General features: G+C 45.8%; 1 protein-coding gene across 1 annotated transcript; it reads left to right on the top strand.

The window, feature by feature from the left end:
- The first annotated feature begins 997 nt into the window (after nt 1-997).
- LOC147895293 (casein kinase II subunit alpha-2) lies at nt 998-27,559 on the top strand. Its single transcript, XM_087384176.1, has 10 exons — nt 998-1,265; nt 1,395-1,524; nt 2,359-2,553; nt 3,076-3,233; nt 3,344-3,434; nt 13,299-13,364; nt 13,448-13,530; nt 25,545-25,608; nt 25,711-25,779; nt 25,862-27,559. The coding sequence occupies exons 1-10, from the start codon at nt 1,180-1,182 to the stop codon at nt 25,931-25,933; spliced, it is 1,014 nt and encodes a 337-aa protein (XP_087240302.1). The 5' UTR covers nt 998-1,179; the 3' UTR covers nt 25,934-27,559.

Here is a 27,559-nt window from a genome sequence, read left to right as displayed (position 1 = left end):
TCAATATGAAGTTTGAAACGGGTGGGGGCTCTTGGTTTCCCAAAATTCATGAAATGCGCCACAAATCAACGAGCACTAAGTGGTAGCCATGTTGAGCGCTTAGAGTATAAATTTCCTAAGAGGGTGTTCCCACGCAACTGTAGCTGGAGCATGTATGCCGAAGAAATGCCCAAAAATGCATGTGAGTGCTTCGAAACCTTTCATGGGCATTGAATTCTCCATCAACAAAATAGGCAAGCATCAAGTGCCACATCCTCTTGTGCTGAAGCATCTTGCCATAGCACATCGTTGGCAACATGCCTTAAGGGCATGCTTGCATGCATACCCGGTGTGCCGGGGTGGCCACTCAGCTCGTTCACACGTTAAGAGTGTTGCGAGTGGCAGATTGGCCTCCTAGTGGCCATATAGATTCTTGGAGGCCCTAGCCCCTCTGTTTGAGCACTTGTGTGCTCAATTGAGTTCGCACATGTGCTTGTGCACCTGGCCAACGATCTCGCACTAGTTGTCTACGTGAGCTTCTCTGTACTTTGCTTTGACCCATTCTATACGCTTGGCTTTGCTCTGCTCCCGCTCTGCCTTGTGCACTCGCATCTCTATTTCGTGTGGCCTCGATGGCTAGAGGTCATTTCACTAACGCACTAGTTGCTGGTAAACTGAGGGCGATGGCGGTGGCTCTGCGAAAGTGGGGCATCGATGCCGAATTCGCTACGCGGGGGGCATTGGGGGGGGACACACGGGTGGCACGTTCAAAACGTCATTCTCAACGCATTCGGCACGTGGGGTGTGTGTGTGCGTGCGCTCGCGTGGGAACGGCTTCGAAACATGAAGACATGGTAGAGATGTAGAGGGATGATTCAGAAAACCAAAGATGATCACCATCATATAATGATCATAATGCGTCATGATGATGATGATCACAATGACCATGATCATCATTGATAAATGTATATATATATATATATATATACACACACACAAATGAGAATCATTAAATTTTCGAAGTGTTGATCGTCTTCTCCATCTTCTTCTTCTTCTTCTGCTTCATTTCCTCCATCAATTTTCACTTCACACTCCAAATTTTCTGCTCCTCCCCTCCCGATCCTCTCTTCATCCTCCTCCAACCTCCCATTCGTAACCCTGGCGCAGAAGATCGGGAAGTCGATCCGTCGCCCTGGTGTCATGTCCAAGGCCCTTGTCTATGCCGATATCAATTTGAATCGCCCCAAAGAGTACTGGGACTACGAGTCCCTCACCGTCCAATGGGGGTCCGCCCACTTCCTCCCTCGCTCGCTCCAATTCCGTTGAATTATTGATCGCCAATTTTAAGACGTTGCTGCTTGCACCCTCTATTTGCTTTTTTGAGCTGATCCGATCCATTTCTGCTGTCGACCCAGTGATCAAGAGGACTACGAAGTGGTACGGAAAGTGGGGCGTGGCAAGTACAGTGAGGTTTTCGAGGGTATCAACACTGTCAACAGCGAGCGTTGTATCATCAAAATACTGAAGCCAGTCAAGAAAAAGAAGGTGTCAGCTCGCTTTCACACTGTTGGAAGGAACTTCGACTCCTGCGCTGACATTTAAAACAAGATCTTCTAATTGAACACTAGTTAATCCAATCCATGCGCTTAAAGGGGCGATACAGAAGCCTTCATATCCTATAGAGGAAGATTCTACTTAGTCTATGAAATATTAGCAATGGTCCGCCCGTGGCCAGTCTTGTCATGCGCCACTCTGAGCTGTGAAGGTTTGGCAGGTTTGTTTTTTTGCGATCTAGTGGTCCGGTATAATTGTCCGCATGAGCAACGAAACACAGTTTAAGTTTGAAAACTTGTCCAAAGTTTTTTCAGTTCTGGACCCAACTCTACTGTGGTCTGTAGTTAGACATCGCATTAGCATAAGTGTTACAGCTATTAGATGTCCATACAAAATCGTATTTACGGTGATTAGTTTGGAGTAATTGACCTTGTTTGCTTCTGTATGGAGTCCTTTTGGTTGGTTTAGAGGTTTTTAATTTAAGCACGAAGGTAGACGTTTATCTTTTATGGCTTGTTATTTGGCTATTGCGGTCACGCTTTGGTAACCTGAGCATAGGCTAATCTACAGGTCTATTGAACCTTTCTTTGCTTCTGTCATCTCATGTGCCTAAAACATGGACAGTGCTTATGAATCGAACAAAAAGCTGAATTGCTATGGGCGATTGAGTTTCTTGGTGCCACAGTGCATTCAGCATAATAACCTAAGAGCTTGCTGACTTTTCTTGGCAAGATGCTGAATGAAACTCTGACTTAGTTGATGGTCTGCTTTTTCTTGTCTGCTGTTTTCTTGATTTATATGTGATCAAGTTTCTGGTCTTGACAGATCAAGAGAGAAATCAAAATTCTTCAGAATCTTTGTGGGGGACCGAATATTGTGAAGCTTTTTGACATAGTTCGGGATCCTCAATCCAAAACACCAAGCCTGATCTTTGAATATGTGAATAACACGGATTTTAAAGTTCTGTATCCGACATTGACAGATTACGACATTCGGTATTACATTTATGAGCTACTCAAGGTAAGTTTTAAAAAGCTTGGTTTGCTTGACTACAGTTATATGGCCTTTTCCTTTTTGAAACTTGCGGTACAGTGAAAGGTACATTATGAGCAGCTCTAGGAGAGAATGGGAATGTAAATTACCAAATAATTAATTGTCATTTGGAGAAGAAAAATTTCTGGTCCAGCATTTCCATTACGCTGGGAATGAATGGCTCTACTCTGAGTCATATGGTTGCGGGCAGATATTTGAGGATTGGTTGTCAATTACCCTTCCAAACCTTCTAGCCATCGAAATGATAACATGTCTTCTTGTTACAAGGGGCCATCTACTTTCCTTGCAGACCTGAGGATTGGGTTGCACCTTCTGAGTGGTGGTGTGTTGTAGATGGCTGAACTTATGCTGCAGTCTTCCTCTTTTTGCTTGATTCTGTGCTCTCTAGCAGATATCATTGATCTCTTTTACTTCCCTGCCCTTTTTCCCATTCTTTATCAGTTTGATGCTTTTTGCCCTAGACATTTATACGGATGCAATATGATACAGGCACTTGATTACTGCCATTCTCAAGGAATCATGCACAGGGATGTGAAACCTCACAATGTGATGATTGATCATGAGCAAAAGAAGTTGCGTCTCATTGACTGGGGCCTAGCAGAGTTTTATCACCCAGGGAAGGAATACAATGTTCGAGTGGCTTCAAGGTTTTGTTCCGATATTGCAGACTTTTAATTTTGGCATTTGGTTCAATTTGTTTAAAGCTACGTTGTACTACCACGAAACTCAGTCTTGTTTGTCTACGCATGCTTTGTAGATATTTCAAAGGTCCAGAGCTTCTCGTGGATTTGCAGGACTATGACTATTCTCTAGATATGTGGAGCCTTGGTTGCATGTTTGCAGGGATGGTAAGTCAGCCATTTAGCGTATGGATAGAAACTTGAAAATTGGTAGATTAGATGTTTTGTGTGAGTTTGTTTTCTTTTTACGTTATATTGCTTCAGCCTTGGGTCAAGAGTTGGTGAGGTTACTTTTAAAGCGCGTTTGGTCTTGCATTTTGTTTTTTGCTTTTGTTTCGCTCGATGGCATATGTTCTATGGAAAACCACATAGTGCATGTGCAATATAAAAGGTCATCTTGCAGATGTAATGGTCTTGTTCCCCAGCATCAAAAAACTGCAGCAAAGACTCTTTTGGGTGACTCTTTGGGGTGATTCTCTTGTTTTTCGGGGGTGTGGTACAGATATCTCAGGCAATTGTTCGTAAATATGTGTGTATAATTGAGATGAGAGGGATACACACATAGTCTGAAACTCTAGACATGTCCTACGTAGTGTAAAATGTCATATGCAGGGCTTCTGGGATGGTTTTTTCGATACTTCTGGAGTGTTGATGTAATTTTAAAATTAGGAAACATTATAGGGTTTTGCAAATGACTTGTGTCTTGTATGAGAATGTGTAGTGGGAATCTACAGATATCTGAGCCAAATGTTAGTAAATGTGTGTGTAAAATTGAGAAGAGAGGCATACACATAGTCTGAAATCCTGACATGTCCTACGTATGAGAAGAGTATTTCTTTTACTCTAGCCCCATATAGGTAATTACAATGAGAGAAAAACGCCCTGAGGTAATCATATAAGAGATAAAAATGACCCTGAGGTAATTATATAGGCAATTACAGTTATATAGGTAATTACAAGATAAAAATTACCTCAAGGGTCTAATAACTTTTCAACTGCTATTCCTGACATCTCAGTATGTCCTAATGATCACCCTCATTTATTAGACGTCTCTGAATAGTTTTGCAAAGCCTGAGCCTTTCGAAATTTCCAATGGGTGAACACTTCCAACTGTGTTCTCTGAAGGCCAATAAACAGTTCTAGGCTGACTCTTACCCATAAGCAGCCTGATCAGCTCCTCCAGGCCCACCTGCCTCATTTTATGTGACCCATAGGCTGCCAGATCTGGTCCGTGGTGGGGTCTCTTGGCAATCCATATTCTGCCTCCTCTTCGCCCCCTGGGCCTCTCTCCTTGCCCATAATTGGCCAATTGTACTTTTCCTTCTGCGAAGTCTTCCAGTCTCCATGGCTGGGCATACTGCCAATGTGGCAGCCTTCCTTGCTGTCAACATGGCAGTCTACATGCTGTCCGATAGGAGGCCAATTGTAATTGTTAGGCCTCCATGTGGCAGTACATTCCAGTTTTAATGCGACATGACTTTGGATGGGTCAGGAGTCAGTTTGACAGTGTTTAGAGAGACCCTAGGGTAGTTTGAGGTAACTCATGCGTGTACATAATGGTTTGGTTTTGTGTATGAAACCATGATAGGTGCCAGGGACTAGAAGGTTCCTTCGATTTTCTTATGCATGGGTATATGATTGCTATGTAAAATTACCTTGGGGTAATTAATGAACATGGCAGTTAATTGTATTTCAAGAAAGGGGCCAAAAAGGCCCTAAGGTAAAGCATAAGGTCTATCACTTGGCATGATGCCAAGTAGTGGTAAGAACATTCTAGGGTCTAGGGGTCATCACACTTTGGGTAGAAGGATCTCGAGGTGCGCGAGTCCCTGACATACACACCAAGAGCTTCACTTTTTGAAGCTTGTTTGTGTGTCATTCTTTAATCATCGTAATCCACAATAGGCTTAGTAATTGATTGTGAAGTGCCAGCACTCAACTGTTTGGAGTGCCATCTACCTCAACATTGTAGTGCATTGATTGTAATTTGTTCAACCTATTGTCCTTTCACATTGAGAGAAGAATGCACTGGTGCTAGGAGTAAATTGTCCACAGGATCAACCTATGGCTTAATTAGGTCAACAGCCTAATTTCATTTGTTTCTAATTTAGTTGGCTGGAGATCTCCTTTGCATACCCGTTATTTGTGATTTTGATTTGTCAATTAACTGGTTGGGACTTGGAGAGTAGACTGTCCATTTTACATTGTGAAGATGCTGACAAAGATATTGCACACACGTGCTTGGTGCTAGTTGTGATCGTGGCAAGGGTCCTTTTGTTTGTGACAATTTGGTATCAGAGCAGTTAGGTTGCATTATGTTGTGCTGTGTTGTACTTGATTCTGTCAACACAGAAGCTGACGTGTGCAAGCGGAGTTAGCTTTTGAGTTAACGAGTAGAAGCCCATAATTCCAGCACAGAACGTCGGAAGTGGCAGAATTGGTTGTCTATTGTATGAAACGAAGGACTGACTGCGATGGTCTATGGAGGCACAAGTTTGAGGTGACAAATTGCAGTGGTTTGGTGACTTGCGAAAAGTTATTGTAAAAAGTGTGGCTATCAGTCGGATTGTGAATGTATTGCTCAGCCGGAATTGCTGAAGATGGGCATCAAATTTGTGACCCAGGAAGTTTATGATGACACCGGTAATTGACAACGCATAGATAGCAGTCTACTTGTTTTGAAATTAGAAGAGCACGACGCACAGAGTGCGGAACTGAAGGATTACTTCACCAGACAAATGAAGGACTTAAAGGACTTGGTTACAGCCCAAACACAGATGTTTATGGTGCTACAAGCTACGGTTACAGGTTTGATAGCAGAACCCGTAGGAGTATACATGTGGTTTCCTCCTTCACAGCCGAGACTTCACAAAAGTGCCTCTCGTCTTTGTTCATCCAACCTCTCTAAAGTGGCTAACCTGACTGTACATGCTTCTACTGCATCCATAGTTTGTTCCACTGCTATTCTCAGGGTAGGCAACTCTAACTCAATTGGCAAAACTGCTTCTGTTCCATACACCAAGTGAAATGGAGAGTATCCTGTAGCCACCGTATGTGTAATACGATAGGCCCACAAAGCAAAGGGCAGCCACTTTTCCCATTCAGATCTGGTCCTTTGGATCATCTTAGCAATAATTTCACACAGTATTCCATTAGTCTTCTCCGCAAGACCATTGCATTGAGGGTAGTAGGGGCATAACATCTATAGCAGACACCTTCTCGGGATCCTCAATCCCATCTTGAGACACAACATGCCCCAAAAGCTTTACTTTATCCTCTGCAAGGTGACATTTAAGAGGATTTAGATTACCCTGGGCGTCATCTATCCTGTGAAGCGCCAAACGGGTCTTTTCCGAATGATCCATTTTAGAGCTATAAATATAGAAATCATCTCTGAAGACTCATATAAACTTGCCTAGGTAGGCCTCAAACAATTCATTCATAAACTTTTGAAAAGTAGAGGGGCATTCATATCACGACTCTGTATGCATAAGTCCAAAAGGTGTCACGAAGGTAGTTTTCTGCTGGCGGTCCTCCACAATCCCAAGCTGAAAGTACCCCAAATTACCATCATATGGTGTACCACCTGCCACCTGATCCAGAATCTCATCCTGAAATGGGAGGGGATAAAAATCTCTTTTAGTGCATGCATTCAAAGGACACATGTCTACACAGATTGGCCACTTTTCCCCTTTCCTTGGAGTTAGTAAACAATTTGTGAATCTCCAACTTCAGGGCATCCGCCTGAATCAAACCCAATCTTCTAAGCTTCCGCACATTGGCTTGGCATTAGGTTCTAACTTGATCTCATGCTGCACCATTGTCACTGTACCCATCTGCCAAAAAAAGCTGAGGGAAATCATCCAACATATCCAAGTAAGCTTCTATCTCTGAGTTGTCCAACTGTGGATTCAATATCCTTGCATTTGCTGGCCTCCTTTCACATCTGTCTGCTGCATCTTCTTCTTCTTCTGGGGTCCTCATTACACTCCAAGTTATGCCAAATACCTTAACATTAGAGCCTCTGGCTCCTCAATAGTTGTCTTCTTTGTATTTGTATCATATTCATTATATCCTGTGGATGAAGTCTCCTCTGACTTCTGATCTGACTTCTCATATCCTGTGGATGAAGTCTCCTCTGACTTCTCATCTCTTGTCAATTCTTTCTTCCCATTTTTCAAGCTGTACTTTACTTTTTAGTGTCATCATGCAGGATTGACTCTCCAGGGGCCCACTTTTGTATTGCTCCAACTTGATGCTGCCACGGCCGCCCCAATATAATGGGGTATGCATTCTTGTCTAGCTTTGTCAGGAGTATGTGGAAAGTACACATGGCTGCAACATCACATACATCCACCCGAGCAATAGCTCCTGAAGACTTATCCCTGGATCTTATGCAAGGAAGGAGCGTTGCTTTTCAAGCCAACCTCCTGCATTGTCTGTTCACTGATAGGATTGATGGTGGCCCCACCATCAACATACGCATTCATTAGAGGCATACCATTTATTGAGGCTGTCACAACAGAGATCTGATTACTTAAATCTATGCTTACATATTTGGTGTCTGCTGTTCCTTTCTTCTTCCTCGATCTATGTGAACTGGTTGCCCTCACAAACTGCCGTCTCAAAGCAGGGATGACTGCAAGCAATTGAGGACTGGTGATACTTGTCTTCACTCCACGCAGATAAGCGATGAGATCATAATCCTGCACTCCTTGGTCCAATGGGAAATCTGCTAAACCAATCTTATGTATGGAAGATTTCTTCTTCTTTCTCTTCCTTTCGTATACCTTTCGCCTCCAACAAAGCTATGGGCTTATCATTTTCCATCTTTCCTACCAATCGAGGGCAATCATACTTTACATGCCCTTTCTCATGGCATTCAAAGCAGATAATATTAAAGCGATCACGCGGAATTCTTGGCTCCATCCTGTGCACATTAGCTGGCGGGGCCTGCACCAGATGCAACTTAAGCTCATTGAACTCTGCTATCATACCGCTAGTAGGTGGCATAACAACTGTACTAGTCATTTTAGAGGATGTACCTGCTCCCATTGAAGTCAATGGCATGGGCTTGATTGGCTTTCCGTCTCAATGGGGGATCCACCCGTAAGAAATCTGTTCAACTTCAAAATGCTCCAGTCCAGTAGTGGACACAAGTACAAGTAGCCTCACCGGCTCACCCTCAGCGTGTCCATGGCTTCCTCTTGCCTTTGCAGACACAGCCCTTGCGGCAGCTGCCTCATACTTGCTCCACACTGATTCAAAGCGTACTTCAAAGCTCTTCACTGAGTGCCCCTCCAGCTGGCTTAACTTATACACTTGAACCAGCAAGACATTAGGAGATTTTCCACCCTGAACAGCCCCCCAATCATTCTGGAAGTGTCCTATGCCAGGCTAATGCCATCCCTTCCAAGAAGCAGACAAGAACGTGGCCCACATAGCTTCTGGCCAGCCAGCATGCGGCTGGCTCTCACAAAATTCTGGAGGTATGCCTCAATATCCTCCCCCTCCTTGCCTTGGAAAATGGGCACCTCCGCCATTCTCACAACAATATCAAATCATACCTGCAACTAAAGGAAAAGAGCAGTCCCCAAACTGTTCAACTCAGCAACTTCCAAGAAAAACAGTTTATAAACATATCTTCACACGGAGCAACACCCAAGTGCATATTTGACAACTCAAAACTATTATTGGTATCAAAAGCCCTCTCCAAGCCTTTTGATTTTTATGGTCAAACTGACTGTATCAGTAGACTATACCCTTTGACTGCAAGTTATCTTTCATTGACAACCCTAGCTGTTTCCTGCATCAGTACTTATGTGACCAACCACAATTGCCACTGGAATTTCAAACTCAAACTCCACTGAAGAACAGACAAAGAAGGCTAAGTAGGTTGGATAAGCTGTAGGCGGGGACGAATGGACACGGCATAGGAAGGTTCCGGTGCAAAGAAAAGCTTGTACACCACTCGGATTGACCGCATCACCACCTTACACCTCAACCACCTTTGGCACTACGCCAAACAGCACCAAATGTTTCAAACAACTTCAAGTAACATCGCCCCAGCAAAGCACTGCCAATTCGCATCCCTTAGCGCCAATAATCAAACGCAGCAAGAAACATAATCCAGAACACCCCTGCAATCAGCATTGCCATACAAGGTGAAATATCAAACATATCACGAACATCAATCGAGAAGACACAACCACCACCAGTACTGAACCAATAAGCCCAATGCAAACAATGCGATCAACCCTCCCGTTGGGCAAATCTTCACAATATGCTTTGAAACGTAGCCAGCAGTAGCACTTCTTCCCGCTTATCAACTACGCAATTCATCACTTTACACCATCACAGCTTGAAAAAACGATTCTATCCATCGCCAATGTTGCTCTCAAAGCAAGACACGAAGCATCAGATTTATCATGTTGTTGCCATCGTGTCATAGTTCATCACACGACATCTATGCCTCCTCTAATTCTTTCCATTAGAATACAACCTCTTCCAATCATGTCGCTACGCTCCTCCTCCACAGGCCGACTCGTTTGCTTAGTGCTTTAGTTACCTTTTTCCTTTTATCACCTCTCCCTCGCGTGACCATAGGCTTATCCGGCATCTCCACCATAAATGAGAGGACATTTGTGCCCGAGATGCAGGCAGGGGCGAAGGAGGGAAGAGGCAGGCTGACACACATGAAAAACCAAACGCCAAAAGCGTCATTCTATTCATTCCTTGTACATCATGTCTCTCTCTGTACATACATTTTTTCCAAAACCACGAGAGCACTTCTTTGTGTCTCTCTCTCCCCCTCTCCAGAGAAATCCCCTCTATCGACACCCAAATCTCTAGATACTTCCCTCTTCAAACTCATTCACACTCGATCCTTACTTCAGAAACTTAAGCACTCTAAAACCCAAACCCCCCTACCCCCCATGGGATCACGTTTTGCACACAGAAAGAAAATCCTGTAACTCTCTTCGTGACTCCAATTTGCTTGATTTCAGAGTTATTCTGGAGCTCTCATGATTTCCCATCTCTCTTTGGATTCTATAGCGAACTGGGATTACATGGCTTGACATTTTTATACACTTTTGCAGAAACTAATTTTTACATATGACACTAGGGGCCTTGCTGAGTGTTATACTAAGAAGCTCAAAAACTAGTATATCCTGAGATGACAAGAGATGTGATTGAGTGTCATCTATTACCCTGGTGCCATGGCAGCTCTTTGGTGGGATGCGAAGATAGTATTTGCCTATGTGGTCGCCTCTTGTTGTGGTGGGAGACGTGGTCTCCGGGTGAAGCTATATTGAGAGTGACACCTCTTCATTGGCTATCCCCTTTGAGTAGAGTTGAGATAGGCTAGACCTCCATCATGTGTGCTCTGGTCAACCTGTGTGTTGTGCATGGTCGCGTCTCTGGTTCTATAGCTCCACGTTGTCTCTTTGTGCTGATCCACTTGCCCTCAGATCAGCTAGCTCCTCCTTCTCTGCTCCACTATGTTGTGGGACTGACTCAAATGTATAGAAATTTGTGACATGTTGATGTGCTCGACCCATCTGTGTCTCTTGTGGCACTCTCACTTCTTGCTGTCTGATCTATCTCAGTACGGTCTCTTTGTGTCTCTGTATCTCAATCAGATAGAGATCAACGGAGGCCCTAGTCATGAAAGTGGATTAGTCCAGAGTGTGCCCCAAAACCGTGTCCCTCCTGAAAAAGGCAATAATATTGTCCACAGATCTCATAATAGATTGGGCAAGTACATAGGAAATGCTCCCTCGTCTCCACCTCCAGTTTGTGTAGCTTGCAGGTCTGCTGCTCTCTAAATGTTCCTTCGGCTCTCCTTGCCTCGATCCTTAGCTGATGGGTGTCCAATGGCAATCCTTGGTGCATGTGAGACTCCTCTATCCTCTAGGTATTGTGGTTTGATAATCACTCGTTCCTTTGATACTTTGAAAATGTGGTCACGACAGAACTAGATCTTGGTGGGGAACTCCTAGTCCCCCCCCCCCCCCTTGTTGGTGACATATAGCGCTAGAATAGATCCAATCGTATGATACGATTGATCTCATCTCGTGGGATTAAGGGGGATGAAGCCTCCAAACTATATTGAAAGGGAGGGAGTTAGTCCAGCTTAATAGCTAACCTGACTAATAAGGCATCTGGATATACATGCGTGCTCGGTCGTGCTAACCCCTCTAGTCGTGTAGATGACTAATGCTAGCCTCGGTAGTCTCCAACTAAGCAAAGTCCAAACTGTGTGAAGGTATGTCACTCTATGAAAGATGGCATCACTTTGGTGTGTTCATGGAGAACTTTGCTTGTACTATTTGATGAGGGGATGAGGGCTTACTTTGAATCATCCATGATTCCATAATCACTTGTAGCCTCTCAAATCTCCTCCAATCAGTCGTCGAGAAATCACTCCCCTAGAAGGATGATGTATACATGGATGTCGGCTTGACTAGTGTATCAAACAGCCATCCCTTCGTCGAGATGTATTGGAAGTGTGCCTGCTCTAGTCGGGCTTGAGCTCCGTAACCTCGTGTAACCCGTGCCTTGTCTGCATGAATCATCATGGAAATTGGTCCCATGAGGACTGCCCCTAGATAAGTGTAGGACTGCAGAGTCTCCCCTCGATAAGTGAAACCGTGTCAATGAAGTGCTATTCGTAAGATATTAAAAATCATAACCTTGGCCTTGCCAAGGTTGATTGTGAAGTCTTTCTCCTTGCAATACACCTCTAGGGCCTCTAGGTGTCTCTGTAGGTCTGCTATTGAAAGTGGATCTAAGGACTATATCCTGTGCGTACAACAATATCTATATCAGAGAGAGAGAGAGAGAGAGAGAGAGAGAGAGAGAGAGAAAGAGAGATGTATTAATGTCTGCAAGAGGCCTCGCGGGCCTATGAGACGAAGTGCAAAACCAAAAGGTTAACTCATACAAGCCATTGAGGGCTGAAGCAAAGGGTTCACTAAGACCCTTGCTGAAAGCTAAAGCGCTAAACTAGTGAACAAAATACCAGAGTCGCAAAATAACAGAAGAGTATCAGGTGCTCAGAGCTAGCGCTCCTAGTACATGCTCAGGTTCCATATATCTGGGTAACCTGGTGGCTCTTTGATGAGATGTGAGGAGCTCTTGTATCTATGTCAGATGGCCAGACGGAAAGAGTCAACCAAGTTCTGGAAGAAATGCTTCGACATTATATTTAGTCACACCTTGTCGAGCTGTCTCTCGATGCGGTGGAGGGTATGGTCTCCTCGATCTCTGGATTCGGTGGGCTACGTCGGTCACCTTTGAGGAGGGCTGAAATAGGCCGAACCTCAATTGTGCGTGCTTTGGTTCCTCTCCGTGTTGCACGTGGAATGTGTCTCTCCTCTGGAAGCATCGTGGTGGACACTCCCATTGCTAATCCATGATGCTCTCATCTCATCAAGCTCCTCTCCCTCAGCCTCACCGGCAGCTGAGTCAGATGCATAGAAGTTTGTAACAAGTGTCTGAGCTAAAGTGTCTGAGCTCTGTTGATCTCGTTGACTTGTGGCATCAGTCTGTGTTGCTCTCTGGTCTGTTGCATCAGTATATCTCTGTGTCGTCGCATCTCAATCAGATAGAGCCCAACACTAACCTGATCGAGAAAATGGATCAGCCGTGTAAGTGGACCAAAGCCATGCCATTTTTGAAAGAGGTAGTGATATTGTCCTCGAATCTCATAATAGACTGGGGGCAGACACATAGAAAGTGCTCCTTTGTCTTGATCTCCTCCATGTGGCATAGTGTGCAAGTCCTCTGCCCTCTGGGTATACCTGCAGCTCTCCTTGCCTCAAGCAGAGAGAGAGAGAGAGAGAGAGAGAGAGAGAGTAGTTTTTTGATTAGAAGCATTTCGTCATATGCACGCTTGGGGCTATTTCTAAAATTTTTGTGTATAACTTGTTTAAAAGGCTTGAAAAGAGTATATGTATTTGGAACATAACTTCATGGGTCTAATGCAAGCACAGATAAATGTTTTAACTTGTTTGTGTCATTGATCAGATTTTTCGAAAGGAACCATTCTTCTATGGCCATGACAATTATGACCAATTGGTGAAAATTGCCAAAGTGAGTAAGTCTAGTTCAAAGTGTGTAGTGAATTTTTGCACTATTTTTTATGCTTTTTCTAACTGCGGGAGTCTATTTACTAGGTACTTGGCACAGATGAGTTGAATGCATATTTGAACAAGTATTGTCTAGAGCTTGATCCCCACCTTGAGGCATTGGTTGGAAGGTTAGCAATAATTCTTAAAGGCAAATGTCAAGATTATGTTAGTAATTTTTTTGCTCTTTGTTGTAAAATCCAATTTATTGATAATTTTTTGGTTCCTTATTAGGTTAAGTTTATATAATCTTGATAGTGAAATCCATGAAGCTGCGTGGATTAACTTGGCTGCTATTTCTTACAACAGACATATATTTGAATGTGTCTTGAATGTCATGCAAATGTGTCATATTAACTTTAAACACTTTTGATATGGCTAAATATGACGTGATTCTATAGGTTCTCTCATCTTTGCACAATCAAGAGTGATTTATTTCATATTACGGGCTATTTAAAAAAAAATGATGAAGAAATCTGCTCTATTCTATCTTTTAGTCATTATATGTTTTGAATTCCGGCTTTGGGTATGTTTAGGATTCTTGAATGTAGAATCAAAATCCAAAGTGGGGAGCTTCAAAGCCCATTTTCTTTTGAATTTTTTGGTTTTTACTATTTTTGGAGTTTAGAGCAGTGTAGTATTCACAAAAAACTGAGGTTTAATGTGAGGTGGATGACATTTTTGGAATTTAACGATCAAATTCCAAAATAGAGGGTTTTAAAACCAGGGAATTCGAAGGCATATTAGTTCTATTTTTTCTTAAAACCTCCATAAAAATCTTAAAATTTTAAGTTGAAGATTTTCTATTTACAAGTGAAGAAAAATGCTTAGCATGAACATTCGCATTGATTGCTAATTTCCTACCTATTAAGAGTGTTCAAGCATGTAAGGCCAACTCTAGTGTCTAATTGAATAAGCATAATGAGCTCTCTCTCTCTCTCTCTCTCTCTCTCTCTCTCTCCCCTTAGGTATTGTTTTGTTTTGGTAACCCCACCAACCTCCTTATTTATTTATTTTTCTTATTTTTAATTTGAAAAATAGTTTCAATTTTGTTTTCTTGTGTTTTGGTTTATCTATGTGTTAGCATGGGTGTTTCTTTTGTTTTCATTAAATATCTGCCCGGCCCGTGTGCCAAGAAAGACCAAAATCCAAGAGGACGGTCAACAGCTGTGACTCCTCCCCGGACCAATCCACTCCCTCCCAGAACGTGAAGATGTTGTCTAGGATGTTGCGCTCTTGGACGAACCCGATTTGTGTGTCGTGAATGATGTCAGTAAGATGGGGCCGTAATTGCAAACTCAAGTCCTTGGCGGGGATCTTGTATGCAGTATCAAGCAAAGTGATCAGTCTTTATTGCCGGATGTCTAATCTGTCTCCCCCTTTTGGGATCAAACAAATCCACCTCTTGCTCAGGGACTGAGAAAGGGAGCCTGTGTCGAAAATCTTTTGGCAAGCTACTTGGAAAGGGGTGGAGATGATCTCCCAGAAGCTCCGGAAGAAGACCAGAGTCAAGCCATCCTCGCCAGGACACTTTTGGGTCGGGAGAGCCTTGAGGGCTTCCTAAAGCTTCTTATCCGTGAAAGGCTCCTCCAGACTGTTGCACAAATCTTGTGAGACTACTAAACTTGTGGTCAGGTCTAAAATCTCCTACGGGTCAGTGTGCTTGATGCTCCGCGGATCTCGAAGACATTGCAGCTGTGTGCTTGTCGATCGGGGCCCAGTGGTTTGAAAGAACTGCTTCGTGATCCTGTCTCCTTGCTGTACCCACCGGGCTCGGGAAGAGTGATTGGAGAACTCGGCCCGCCAAATCTCCGTGTCTTGAAGCTCAAGGCGAGCACACTCAAACTTGCCACTAAGCTCCTTGAGCCTCTCTATGGAGGCGAGGTCTCTCCGCTATGCCCGCTCGCGCTCTTGAAGAGCCCTCCTTCGCCTAAGGGCATGAGCTTGCAACTCCTCACTGCTCCTCTGGATCGTATCGGCCACCCACGAAGCCCAGCCCTCGCACGGTGCCGTCTCTGATTGCTGCCAAATGTCTACCATGACCTGTTGAATCTCCTCGTCCTGCAGGTCCTCTGGAATGCGGATCCCCTTTTGGGGAAGACCTCGGCGGGGCTGCTCTAAGTGGAGTACTGCTGGAGAGTGATTTGACAGCGTGGCACTTGCCAGAATCTCAGTAGAGCCACCTCTGTGCAGTGCCCAGTCCCCAACGTAGAAGCGGTCTAGCCTCTCAAGTGGTCCATCATGTCTCCTTTGTCCGAAAGAGAAGAGGAGACTGCTAGGTATCCTATTGAACTCTGGCTCTCGCCATGGGTCTTTGCCACTGATCATGAAAATGAATTGCTTCCAAATGCTTCGCTCTACTATTGGCATCTCACAGAAGGAGGCGTCGCCCTACTTGTCCTCCCGAAACTCCATGTTGTTGAAGTCCCCTCCAACAAATGAGGAGTCTACATTTGGAAGACACTCTGACAACCTCTTGCAAAAGGCCGGATGATGATGTCTACACGCTGGGGCATACACGTTCAGGATCCCAATCTTGGACTCTCCCATCCTAACTGCCATCCAAACTGCCCGTCTTGGGATAAGCTTGCCTTGATCATAAACCTCTGGAGCCACTGTCTGTGAGACCGAGATACAGACCCCTCCGCTTCGTCCTACTGCAGGGGACCACACCTTCGGGCCTCTCCTCTGGTGAAGGTGGTGTCGCCGTCTAATGTCTGATGCTGAGAACATATGCTCGTGAATCAAAAGGATGTCCACTGTCCGCCCTACCACTGCCCTCTGCAACTCGTGCCGAAGGATCAGGTACTGCGGTTGACTACGAGCACAGTCATGGAGCCCGTGCACGTTCCAACTCACTATGGTCCAGCTCATGAGGACGGGGATGCAGAAAACAAGGCTCTCCTGTGAGTGGGTGGCTGTTCCAGAAAGACCGCCTCGTGTGACTTTGTCGGGGGTTCGGAGGGCGAGTAGTCCGTGTCTGTACGTCGACATACTAAGGTGGACTCCGGCTCAATGCCAATCTTCTGTGCCCACTTCATCATGGAGACTTCCACCTCGAACAACTCGGCACACTTCTGGAGTGGCTAGTAGTATGCGTGATCAACCTTTGCCTCAAGCGGCAATCTGATAACTCCTACCGCCAAACCACACATCGTCTTCTCCCGCGTGAAGCACAGCTGAAAATTCACCTCAACGCCATGGGCGTGTCAAAGATACAGTCCCTGTGGCCCCATCTACTTGTCCATCATGCGTGAAATCTGATCTCCCATAATAGCATCAAACACCACTGAGAACCACTTCTCCAACCTTGTGGAGGCGAACTGGAATCTCCAAACTGGGTGTGTCTGGGAGCCCACTATGTCGATCGAACCCCCTTTCCGGGGCTGCAAGATTAGAAGCATTACCTCCATGGGAAGAGGGTAAGAGCGCTGAATCTCCAGATAATTCTAGGGTTCCAATCTCCAGAAGTCCTGCGGTAAGAGACCCCCAGGCTAGAAATTGAGTTGCTGACCGGGAGGACGAGCCCCTTTCCTATGGCTCCCTCCTCGAGTGGAGAGAGGGGACATGATGCTGCGGTGAGGAAGCGGAAGGGGACGCCATCTTACCCTTGCCTGTTGGTAGGGGTGTCGAGGTAGGGGAGGGGAGGGGGGCTGAAGAACCTGCTAAGGAGGTGGAGAGGGGGGCGGAGGGGGAGGGGGAGGGGGGGGAGGCAGAGGGAGGGAGGCGGGCGGTGAGGATGACCATAGCAGGAGGGGCGAGGGGGGGGAGGGGGCGGGGGGAATCCAGGAGGGAGGGGGGGGAGTGGAGAGGGAGAGGGATCTGGAGGAGGGGGGGAAGTAGGGGCGACCACAGGCCCTCTCTGTTGATCAGGCTTTGCGGGGCTCTGGATCCACTCCTCCTTAGCCATCGTTGCTGGGCTAACATCCACAGCCTCTGCCATCGCAACATCAGGAGCTCTTGGGGATCGTTGTTGATACAAGGGTGAATGCGGACGCTTAACCTCCATCACGAGAGGATCTCGTGGCTGGGCAATGGCCCTTGCAACTGGGGGGGTGGGTCTCCACGTATGGGTTCCTACTGCTGCTCCTCCTCCTCAGGTGCCTATCGAAAAACTCTGTCTCTCTCTTTGCATCTAGCCCTATGCCTGTGGTGCTGTCGGGCCTGTTTTTTTTTAAACCTAGGTTCAGTCCCCTTCTGAAGGGGTCACCCAGGGGGTCTGAGACTCTTGCTACTCTTATCTGGGGGGGTGTTGGGCTCTGGCCTGCTGACTCTGACTGCTCTACGGCGGTGAGGGGGAGGAGATTGGCCTTGGCCGCGGGGGCAATCTCTGGCTAGGTGACCCATTTGTCTACAACGAAGACACTGGCCTAGTAACCTAGAAATCTCCACTCATTGGCGAAGTGTACCCCCTTCAAGGGTCTCTAGGAGGATCAACTTTGGGAGGGACTCTGGGCTCTCAACCACCAGTTTGATCCTGGGGACCTCGTCATCTGCTACCACTGATGCGGCCGAATTAGGCGGAGACTTGAGCACAATGCCAAATGCTCGACCAATGGAGGGGAGGATGATTGTATACTCCTTTGGGAGCCCTGGGAAGCTGAGCGTAATCGAAAAACGGGGAACATGGTGTGTCGTGCATAGTTACCAGGGAACGGCGTTCTGTCATCTTGGAACGTGGGAACGTCGTTCCCAGGTGGAGTGCCTATCGGGAACGCTCGAGAACATTCCCAGTTTGGGGAACGCTAGGGAACGTGGCCGGAACGGCCAAGGAACGGCTAGGGTTTGGCGTTCTCGGTTCGGGGTTGCGCGGGGAACGTCTTTAGCTGCCGACGAGGGGTTTTCCCACACTCCCTCTCACTCCCTTCTACTCCCTCTCCTTCCACTCAGCCCCCTCCCCTCCCACTCCCTCCTTCTCCCTCTCCTTCCACTCCTTCCACTCCCTTCTACTCAGCCCTCTCCTTCTACTCCCTTGAACCTTCTCCACTCAGCCCCCTCCCCTTCCTTTCCCTTTCTCCACCCCCTTCCACTCAGCCACTCAGCCCCCTATCCTTCCACTCAGCCTCCTCTCCTTCACTCCCTTCTCCACTTGCTTCCACTCAGCCACTCCCCCCCCTCTCCTTCCACTGAGCCTGAGATGAGCATGAGGATGATGACCCCCAAGTTGAGGATGATGATGAGGCTCAGCAGGATGAGGGAGAGTCCTCTGTTCTTGTAGACCATTAGGCGGCAAGCCTGACTCTCTATTTTCCTATATACCATGTACTTGACTCGAGAGTCTCGAGTCCTTTTTTGTATTTACTATTTGGTATTGAGGCCTTCTGTTCAGGCTTGAGGCATGGCCTCCTTTTCTTGTATTTTGCATATTATATGCTCGAGCTTTCTATGATCTGCAATTCTATGACTTAAAGCTTTAAACTTTAAAGTTTATGCACATTGCACATTGCAATTTGCATTGATGTATATTTCGGTTTTCTAAGGATTTTGTCTTTAAAAGTCCAAAGATAAAATGGAAAGCTTAAAGCTGCTACATCTGGTTATTCTTAGCATATTTTGGTATCTTTCCATGTGATTTGATGACGTGGTGTTTCTGTTCCCATTCCCCCTTCCCGAAACGTTCCCGTTTCGACCCCCTCCTCCTGTTCCTGTTCCGTGGTAACTATGGTGTCGTGTCCATGTCCTCCACCGTAAAGCAATGGTACCAAGGAAAGAGGTACACCATATGCGGGCCAAGGAGGATGATGGGTCTCTGCTCCACAAGTGTCAAGGCAGTATCGAGGGAGCTCAGCTGGATGAGGAAGACGCCTCTTCCATAGATAGTGACCTCCTGAATGTGGTCACCCTCTAGTGCCAAGCTCGCGTGGATCCACTCTCGCACTTGTCGCTGTGAGACCTACAATTCTGCCCACAATCGCCTTGTTCTGGAGGGATTGAGCTGCTTGCTGTACCTGTTGCTTGTCGGTTGGAGAAAGAAGGACCTTAACGGTTGTGGGATTCAAGGGTGCTGCCATAGAGCCTTTTCGCCAGACCAAAGGTTAGCACCAAGATCTTCCTTCTCCTAACAAGCACAAATGCTTCTGTTGCGAATGAAGAAGAGGAAGGAAGGAGATGAAGAGGCGGAGAGGAGGAGGAGATGGGGCGAGGGGGGATGGAGAAGGCGGGGAGGAGGCGGCGGGAAAAGAGCGGGAAGAGGCGGGGGAGGAGTGGGAAGAGGCGGGGGCAGCGGGGGGAAGGTGAGGTGGAGAAAGCAGCGGGGGGGCGGGAACAAAGGCGCAGAGAGGACGGGAAAGATGTGGAGGGGGAGGCAGAGGGGGGAGGAGATGGAGGTGGGGACGGAGAGGGAGGTGGAGACGGGGAGGGAGGTGGAGGCGGGATGGCAGGAAGGGAGGCGGGATGCAAGTGGGGGAGGAGGCGGAGGCGAGGGATGGCAGAAGGGTGGAGAGGAGGCGGAGAGGAGAGGAAAGGAGAGGAGGAAGAGGCGGAGGTGGAAGGGCGGAGGCGAAGGCGGAAGGGTGGAGAGGAGGCAGAAGGAGAAGGCGGGCATGTAACACTTGCTTTATTAATAAAAAGGCGAACCCATGTGTCTAGGGGAAGGGTGCATTAGAGTGCTGGAGAAATCGCCAATGTTATCATGGGAGTGGCAGTGAATCCCTTTCACCCTGTTGTCTTGCACCCTAGCCCCACGTGTCCTTGCCCTCCTTCCCCTTCTTTCTTGCACATCTTACTGCCCTTGCCTCCCATCTTTCCTACCTATCTCTGCTCACTCCCATGGACATAAAGAGTGGGCTTTGTGGGGCTATTCTGAAAACCAAGGGACAGTAAGTGTGCATGAATTTTAGCATACCGTGCCCGGGGTGCCTGCTTCAAATCATAAAGGGCTTTTCTCAGCTGGCATACCTTGTTTTCAAAGCCAACAGCCTCAAAGCCAGGAGGTTGTGTCACGGAGGAGATGATAGCCACCATGTAGGTGGCTATTAACTAGACTACTAAATGGGTTGATGTGGTGAAACGCGAGCCTACAAGGCGTTTCACTCACCATTCTTGAGCAGCAAACAGAGAACCAGTAAGGCTGTAGCTTGAGACCTTTATTGAGACACTAAGAGGCTCAGGCCTGTTTCTAGCTGGCTTCTTGATTTGATTTTCCTCTACACAGACAATGTGGTCTTACTCTCTTACATAGGGTTTGAAGGTGGGCTTCACATAGACAGATTCCTGCCTTTTAGTATAGTCTCCATGCCCCCTTGATTTTGCGCACTTACCATGAGGCAAACTAGGTCGTTCAGGAGGATCTCATACATTAACACACGTGCAGACCTGGTTAGCACCTGAGCTCAATTTTTACAGAAAGCATTGTCCATAGATCTCAGAGGAGGGTTTCATCGACCTGCTTGGCTATGTTAGGATCCACCTCCCCCTCGCTTTGAGGATCTCGATCGGGCAGTTCTGCGTTTCTTCTCACCATTTTTATGCATTGAGATTGGAAGGGATGATGGTAGCTTCCCAGAGGGCTGCATTTGCAGTTTATGCAACTTGTAAGAGTTTGTTGAGAGGAGTACTGTGCTGCTTTTAGATGAGGCACAAATATGAGGCTTGGGGATCTTCCGTCATGGTCGCTGCTCTGGGGCATAGTAGATTGGGGTGACAATAGCACTTGTCTGACGAAGGGCTTACTTTGAGGCGGCCATCATAGTTACATGAAAACCCGTTTCATCTTGTTCAAAACCTCGAAACGCAAAACAGACGAAACGTTTTGAAATAGGACGAAACGATTTCAATGAAACCTTAGCATAATATCTTAGGAGAGTCCATTGGGATCCATTGTCTTGTGCTCTATGATATAATTCATGAATGCACATGAGACTTCTCATTCAGCTTGGCTAATGCTAGCTCCAATAGGGGGCACCTAGTGTAAGGATGATTAGGTGATCCAAGTTTGTAAAAATAAGTTTCCTCTCCAGATCATTGAGGGAATGCTTAGATGCTCGTATCGCAAAAGAGGTTTTTGTCCCCTTTCAAAAAGAAATTTTGTGGAAGAATTGGATTCTTGAAGGCAAACGCATTGATCACAAGCTCAAAACGACGAACGAGCTAGATTTTATTGGCAAGTGCAAAGGACAAGTGGCTCGTGTGACTCACTTACTGGAGGGTGTCAGTGACCTATTAATAAGATTCTTAAAAACTTGATGTGGTTTCAAAGGTGCGGATTTTTGTTTTCTGTCTTGACTTGCATTTACTCTAGTCTATACACGTGCCAAAGCTTGCTTGCCAGCTTTGGCTGGAGCTGTTTAATGGGACCCTAAAGATTAGCTATTCAATGTATTTGTACAAATGGTTCAAAATATTAGTATGTGTTCTATGTTTGGAAAGCTTTTTTATGCTAAATTTTTCCCGAAGTTAGAAGAGGAAAACCCAATACTACAAAACAAAGATATTCAACTATGAACCTTTTCACTAATATACTATTGTCTTTAATGGAGTACAGCGTGTATGGTTATATGTTTTTAGTGTAATTGCTCCACTATTTATTCACATCCTATTTTCATATAAAGTCAAAGACAAAAGCTATATGCCAAATCTTTCTGTTTATTAAGCTCTTACAACCACGATGTCAAGATTTATGAAATGGAAGGTATTACTATTTGGTGTTGTACTTTTTCTTCTTCTAATGTAATTGATGTTATTGGGTAGTGAGAGCCTTGGATTTCTCAAGAGATACCTTTTGATTGGTGTTTTTCTATTTTGTCTCTTGTATATTTCCATTGTTAGCAGTGTTAGCAACAGGCTTATTGTTACTTGCATGGTTACCATAGCCACACCTCTGAGTTGTGTGACGGTGGTGTGCTTGGATGTGAGATATGAGAAACTAGGGTTTCATCGGAGGTTGAGATCTCAAGCCAGGAGGCGTATGCCTCGGTGATCAAGCCATCCAATAAGAGATGGAGTTCGACAATTGAAAAAGGAAGGCGCTGATCAGTGGAGGTGTGACAAGAAGGTCAATGTGTCTTAAGAGCTCCCTAAAATCTCACAGGTGCACACTGCAGATGTGAACCACACGCTGATGCAATTCCAAACTTTGGTTCGACGGGGATGCTAAATGGGACAAACTACTCGATCAGGAAGATGAAGATTTGGAAGATCAGATTTGGATTGTGGGATTAATTGAAGGACGAGATCCAAAACCGAAGGATCAGAAGGATACGTGAGGGAAGGTACTCTAGGTGGCAAATTGAAATGGCATCAAGGAATGGATGCAGAAAGATGCTGATACATTAACAATGATCATTGGGACGACTGCAGCTTCAGTGCTTGTGGACATACAGTTGGGATGTCCAGTATAGAGAGTATAGAGCAATGGTCAGAAAATGCAGGCTCCCCAGTATATGAGGATGATAGTACATGTTGCTCAGTGCATGCTGAGGACAAGGCTGTATCTTTCGTAGTGGATGAGGGAGATGAAGACCAATTTGAGATGGATTTTGTGTTGATAACTTGCACTGACTGGAGTATTGCTCCGGATCTCACAGGAGTGCTGATGGGAGTACTTCTTGGCTTGTTTTGACAGCAAGCGACAAACTAGAGCCCATGGGTATGTAATCTTCTCGTATTTATATGATGATTATAGTAGAATGCTTGACACTCAATGCTTGTTAGGTTGGAGGGTGAAAACCTTCGAAACAGGTATGGGAGGAACTTTCTTAGCAGAGGCACTAGGAGCTTGCTATTGGTTGGTGGACCTAGTTGGTGTGGATAGCACTACGAAGTCATTTATAGGTGATACTGACGATGAAGACTTCTCAAGGAGGACCAGAGGCATCTACAGACTGGAGTACTACTATACCTTGGTGGGCTCAGGGCTTGAATATGACACTTGGAGCTTGTGTCAAGAGACAGCCCAGATTAATTTCAGGGTTTCTGGATGTATGTTGTGGATCTTGCAAGTTGCATAACAGGTTGAAACAGACATAGGAAACTTGGTACTGGGTTTCTGGATGTATGTTGTGGATCTTGCAAGTTGCATAAGGGGTTGAAACAGACATAGGAAACTTGATACATTTCAGGGTCTGGCTGGCTCACAAATTGAGGAAGGGGCAACTGGAAGTACCCAGAGACTGTACCTGAGTTGTATGGTGTGCTGGGCATGGCCATCTCTATCTCTAGTGGTAAAACTGCCTCAGTACCATACACCAACTCAAAAGGGGTGTGACCTGTAGATGTTTTATGAGTGATGTTGTAAGCCCACACGGCTTCAGTGACCTTTTGATCCCATTGGCTCCTATTCCCTGCGGCCATTTTTCCCATGGTTTTACAAAGGAGGCCATTGGTCCGCTCTGTTTGACCGGATGCTGGATAATAGATGCTAGAAGTGTGATGATCAATGCCCATGCGATCCATGAGTAACTCCACTGATTCATTTAAGAATGGACTCCCATGGTCAGAGACTATCTCCATGGGTGTCCCAAACCTTGTGCAGATACGTTCAAAGATGAAATTTGAAACTGCCTTGCCATTTGCAGCAGAGAGGGCGATAGCTTCAGCCCACTTAGTGACATACTGAGTGGCTACCAAAAGATACTTCTTTTTGCAGGCAGTCATGGGCAAGGGTCCGACAAAATCTATTCCCCACTTCTGAAACGGATGGATGGACATCACTGGGTGATGTTGCCTGAGACGCAAATCCTTCCTACCGAAGAATTGACATGGTTCATAGGTTTTGCAATACAAAGTGACATCCTTGAACAAGGTTGGCCAATAGTATCCAGCATGTAAAATCTTCTTAGCTGTATAGTCACTGGCATAGTGGCCTCCACAAAATCCATCATGATAATGCTTCAATACCTTAGGCACTTCATCTGCATCAATGGCCCATCTGAGTACCCCATCCATGCCTTGACGGTACAACACCCCATCAAGGAGGGTATAGCGCCTACTATCTCTGCAGATCTTCTTTCTCTCATACCTAGTACTTTCTGAAGGAAAGGAGAGAGCGGTCAAAAACTTGTAGATACCACCATACCAAGGATCCCCAACTTCTATGGCTGCTACCAGGGTTACATCAAGGCACTCCTCTGCCATTGGAGGATGGCACTATGGTGGTATCTGTGTACCGGCTTGGTTCTTGAGTTGCAAGGGTATGGCAGAGGTGGTATCAGGACGTGATTTCAACACATTTCTCAAGGTGTTCCTGAGAGCTTCTGAGATGGAGCAGACGGAGTATGTATTTCTTTGGGTCATTGAGGGCTCACAATGTGACAATGAGAGGGGATGTCAGAAATTGGGGTCCATTGTCGCCCCATATGAGGAGAGCACAGGGATAAGGTACCAATGTAGGAGGGTTTGAGAGTCTGCTGTGTATCAAGTTTGGATGCCACATGGGCAGATCTAGGTGGAGGGAATCATCCACACGTCAGCCACGTGGGCAGCACTGTAGGCTGCCACATAGTCCACTGTTAGAGGTGGGGTGAGTAGGATGTAGCAAGACCAGGACGTCTGATACTGCAGCAAGTACATGCTGTACTTCGGCAGATGCAGGTCCTACTGGAGCATTCAGAATGGTCGTGGATCTGCTGCAAGAGGCGTGGCTTCTGTGCAGAAGCAGGTGCTGCTAAAAGCTCTGGAGATGGAAAGAATGGAAGGCTGTTGCAGGGCCAGAAGCTACAGCAGGCTGGTCGGCAGATTTGCAGGGCCAGAAAGGCTGCAGCAGGGCTGGAGCAGGAGTGAGCAACCTGGCACAGACAAGGGACCAGGGCAGTCCCTGGAGGAACAGGTCGGCAGCAGAAGAGAATGCCTTGTGGGACAGTTGGATCAGCAACAGACTGGGTCAGCCCAGTCTGTGGCTGGCTGGCTGGACCTACAGACAGGGTTGGCCAGTCTGGAGGGTCTGAAGCCCTCTATAAAAGGCCCCATTGTGGGGCACATTCAATGTGCGTTGTCCCATCCTTTTCTGATGTAGCGTGCAATTCTTCTAAAAGCTCTCCCACCTATATACTTCTTTTCCAGGTCGAGCTTGATATGAGAGAGAGAGAGAGAGAGAGAGAGAGAGAGAGAGAGAGAGAGAGTCATTTCAAATCATCGGAGTTTTTTTGGAAGCTTTCTGATCCATCAATTTGATTTTAAGTAGTATTATGTGCGGTTTTGTGCTATGCAGGCATAGCAGGAAACCCTGGGCAAAATTTATTAATTCTGACAATCAGCATCTTGTAACCCCTGAGGTCAGTACATCATTGTTATCTGCTTTGCATGTACAGAACTGGTGGAGAATTAATAGTTAAAAGATTATGCACTTGCTTTTTATGAGAAACCAACTTTTGCAGGCTATTGATTTTCTGGACAAGCTGCTTCGTTATGATCACCAAGAAAGGCTGACTGCACGGGAAGCAATGGTAAGCAGGTTTATGACTCGAGTGTATTCTTTGAGCCAATTTTGTGGAAAGAGCCTGATTTTTGGGATGCTCCTTTTTGCAGGCACACCCATACTTCTACCCTGTTCGAACTGCAGAAGCAAGCAGTCGTCGAGCCCTCGCTCCAATCACATGAGCTCTCATAGTTCGGTTGATTGGAGCTTGATTCTTGTAGTATATTTAAGGAGCTTCTGGGTGGGAGAACTACTGTGAGAGGGATGCTCACACGAGAGATTTCCGATGTATTGTACTTTAGGCACACTGCATGTCGAGTTGTTGGTTAATTCAGACCCATAGTGAAAGATTATTTCCTTTTCTGCCCATGCCCTGAGGCTACATTTATGCACTTGCACTTGCGGAAATAGGTGCAGTGTGCACCTTTTGATTCAGTGGAGGTAATTGGATGCAAGTGAGATAAGTAGTTGTCTTAACATTTATGTTGGAGATTAGGGCGGAATAGAAACTAGCAGGGGGATAAAGGCAGGGGAACTCCAAGGTCGTAAGTATTCCCAATCAAACTGGTATGTTATCAATGCTTCAGAATGTTGTGGTTCCACATTCTGGGTGCTGGACTATGCATATTCTTGTTCAAGATCTCAGTTTCAAAGGGCTTTACACTGAAATTATTTTACGAGGGCAACTTCTTCTGTTATGTAAGGTCTGTAGACTAGTATGTTGTTCATGCTACAATGATTGTATTGCATATCAAGTTGTTTCCCTAACAATTTAAAACAAGCCAGAGGTCGGAAAAGAAAATTATGTGTTGCACTTACCTATTTAAGAAATAATCAGCTATGGTACCGTAATTTAGCCTCTATGGTGCTTATATGGTGTCTCCACCAATTCATGAATGGTTATTTAGAAAACTCAGTTGCCAAAACTGTTTTCCAGAACCCCACTGAGGGAGAGTCCAAGAAATAATCAGCAGCCTCTTAATCAGCTGTTGTATTTTAATCTAGCCTCTATGGTGTCTAGTGCAAATTTATCAATGGTTAATTAGTAAACTTAGGTGCTAAAGGCTGTTTTCCAGAACCCCACTGAGGGGCAGTCCTCGCTTCTAGCCTTTCGAATGAGAAAAAAGAATACACACAGATTACAGGAAGCAACTAGTGGCCTCTGAGTGGGGTCAGGTCTCTCTCGCTACACCTTCCCCGTCTCCAGTGAATTCAGCTCAGTTGCGAAGGAGAGTCCTACCTTCCAGCATTTCAAAAGCAGTTTCTGAGTGGGGTCAGATCTCTCTCATTGCATCTTCCCCTTCGCTAGTGAATTCAGACTCAGAGCTGGCAAACCATTCTTCTGACTTCAATCGAGGAAGGAAGCTCTTGCTAGAGGGTACCTCCATAGATTGTTAACCATTATCATGGGGGTGATCAGTCTTTAGTGTAAAGTGAGATACTCATAGAAAAGCGAAAGAGGTTTTTTCATTTTGTCAGTCCTGTGTTAAAGAGTCTAGAATGATGACACATGGAGCTGAAGTGTTTTTTTCTTTCTGCACACAGCTTGATAGAGGACCGAAGGAACATGGTTTCTCTTCTTCCACGTGAAGTGCACTTCACAAATCTGTTTGCTGATGTGGTAGCGGCCTCAACCAAACACCCTATAATAAAGACCGTCATTCAGCAGTTGCAATGACTGACATGAGATCTACATGTAGAGTAATCTGCAATGTTTGCTGATGTGGTGGTAGCCTCAGCCAAACACTCTACAATAAAGGCCATCATTCAGGAGTTGCATGAGGTCTACATGTAGAGTCCTATGCAAT

Source organism: Dipteris shenzhenensis, chromosome 13 (assembly GCF_047967505.1).
Source record: "Dipteris shenzhenensis isolate YYH24624 ecotype China chromosome 13, Dip_SZ_1.0, whole genome shotgun sequence".
Classification (NCBI taxonomy): domain Eukaryota; kingdom Viridiplantae; phylum Streptophyta; class Polypodiopsida; order Gleicheniales; family Dipteridaceae; genus Dipteris; species Dipteris shenzhenensis.
The sequence above is the reverse complement of the archived record's forward strand: the minus strand, read 5'-3'. Positions and strand labels throughout refer to the sequence as shown.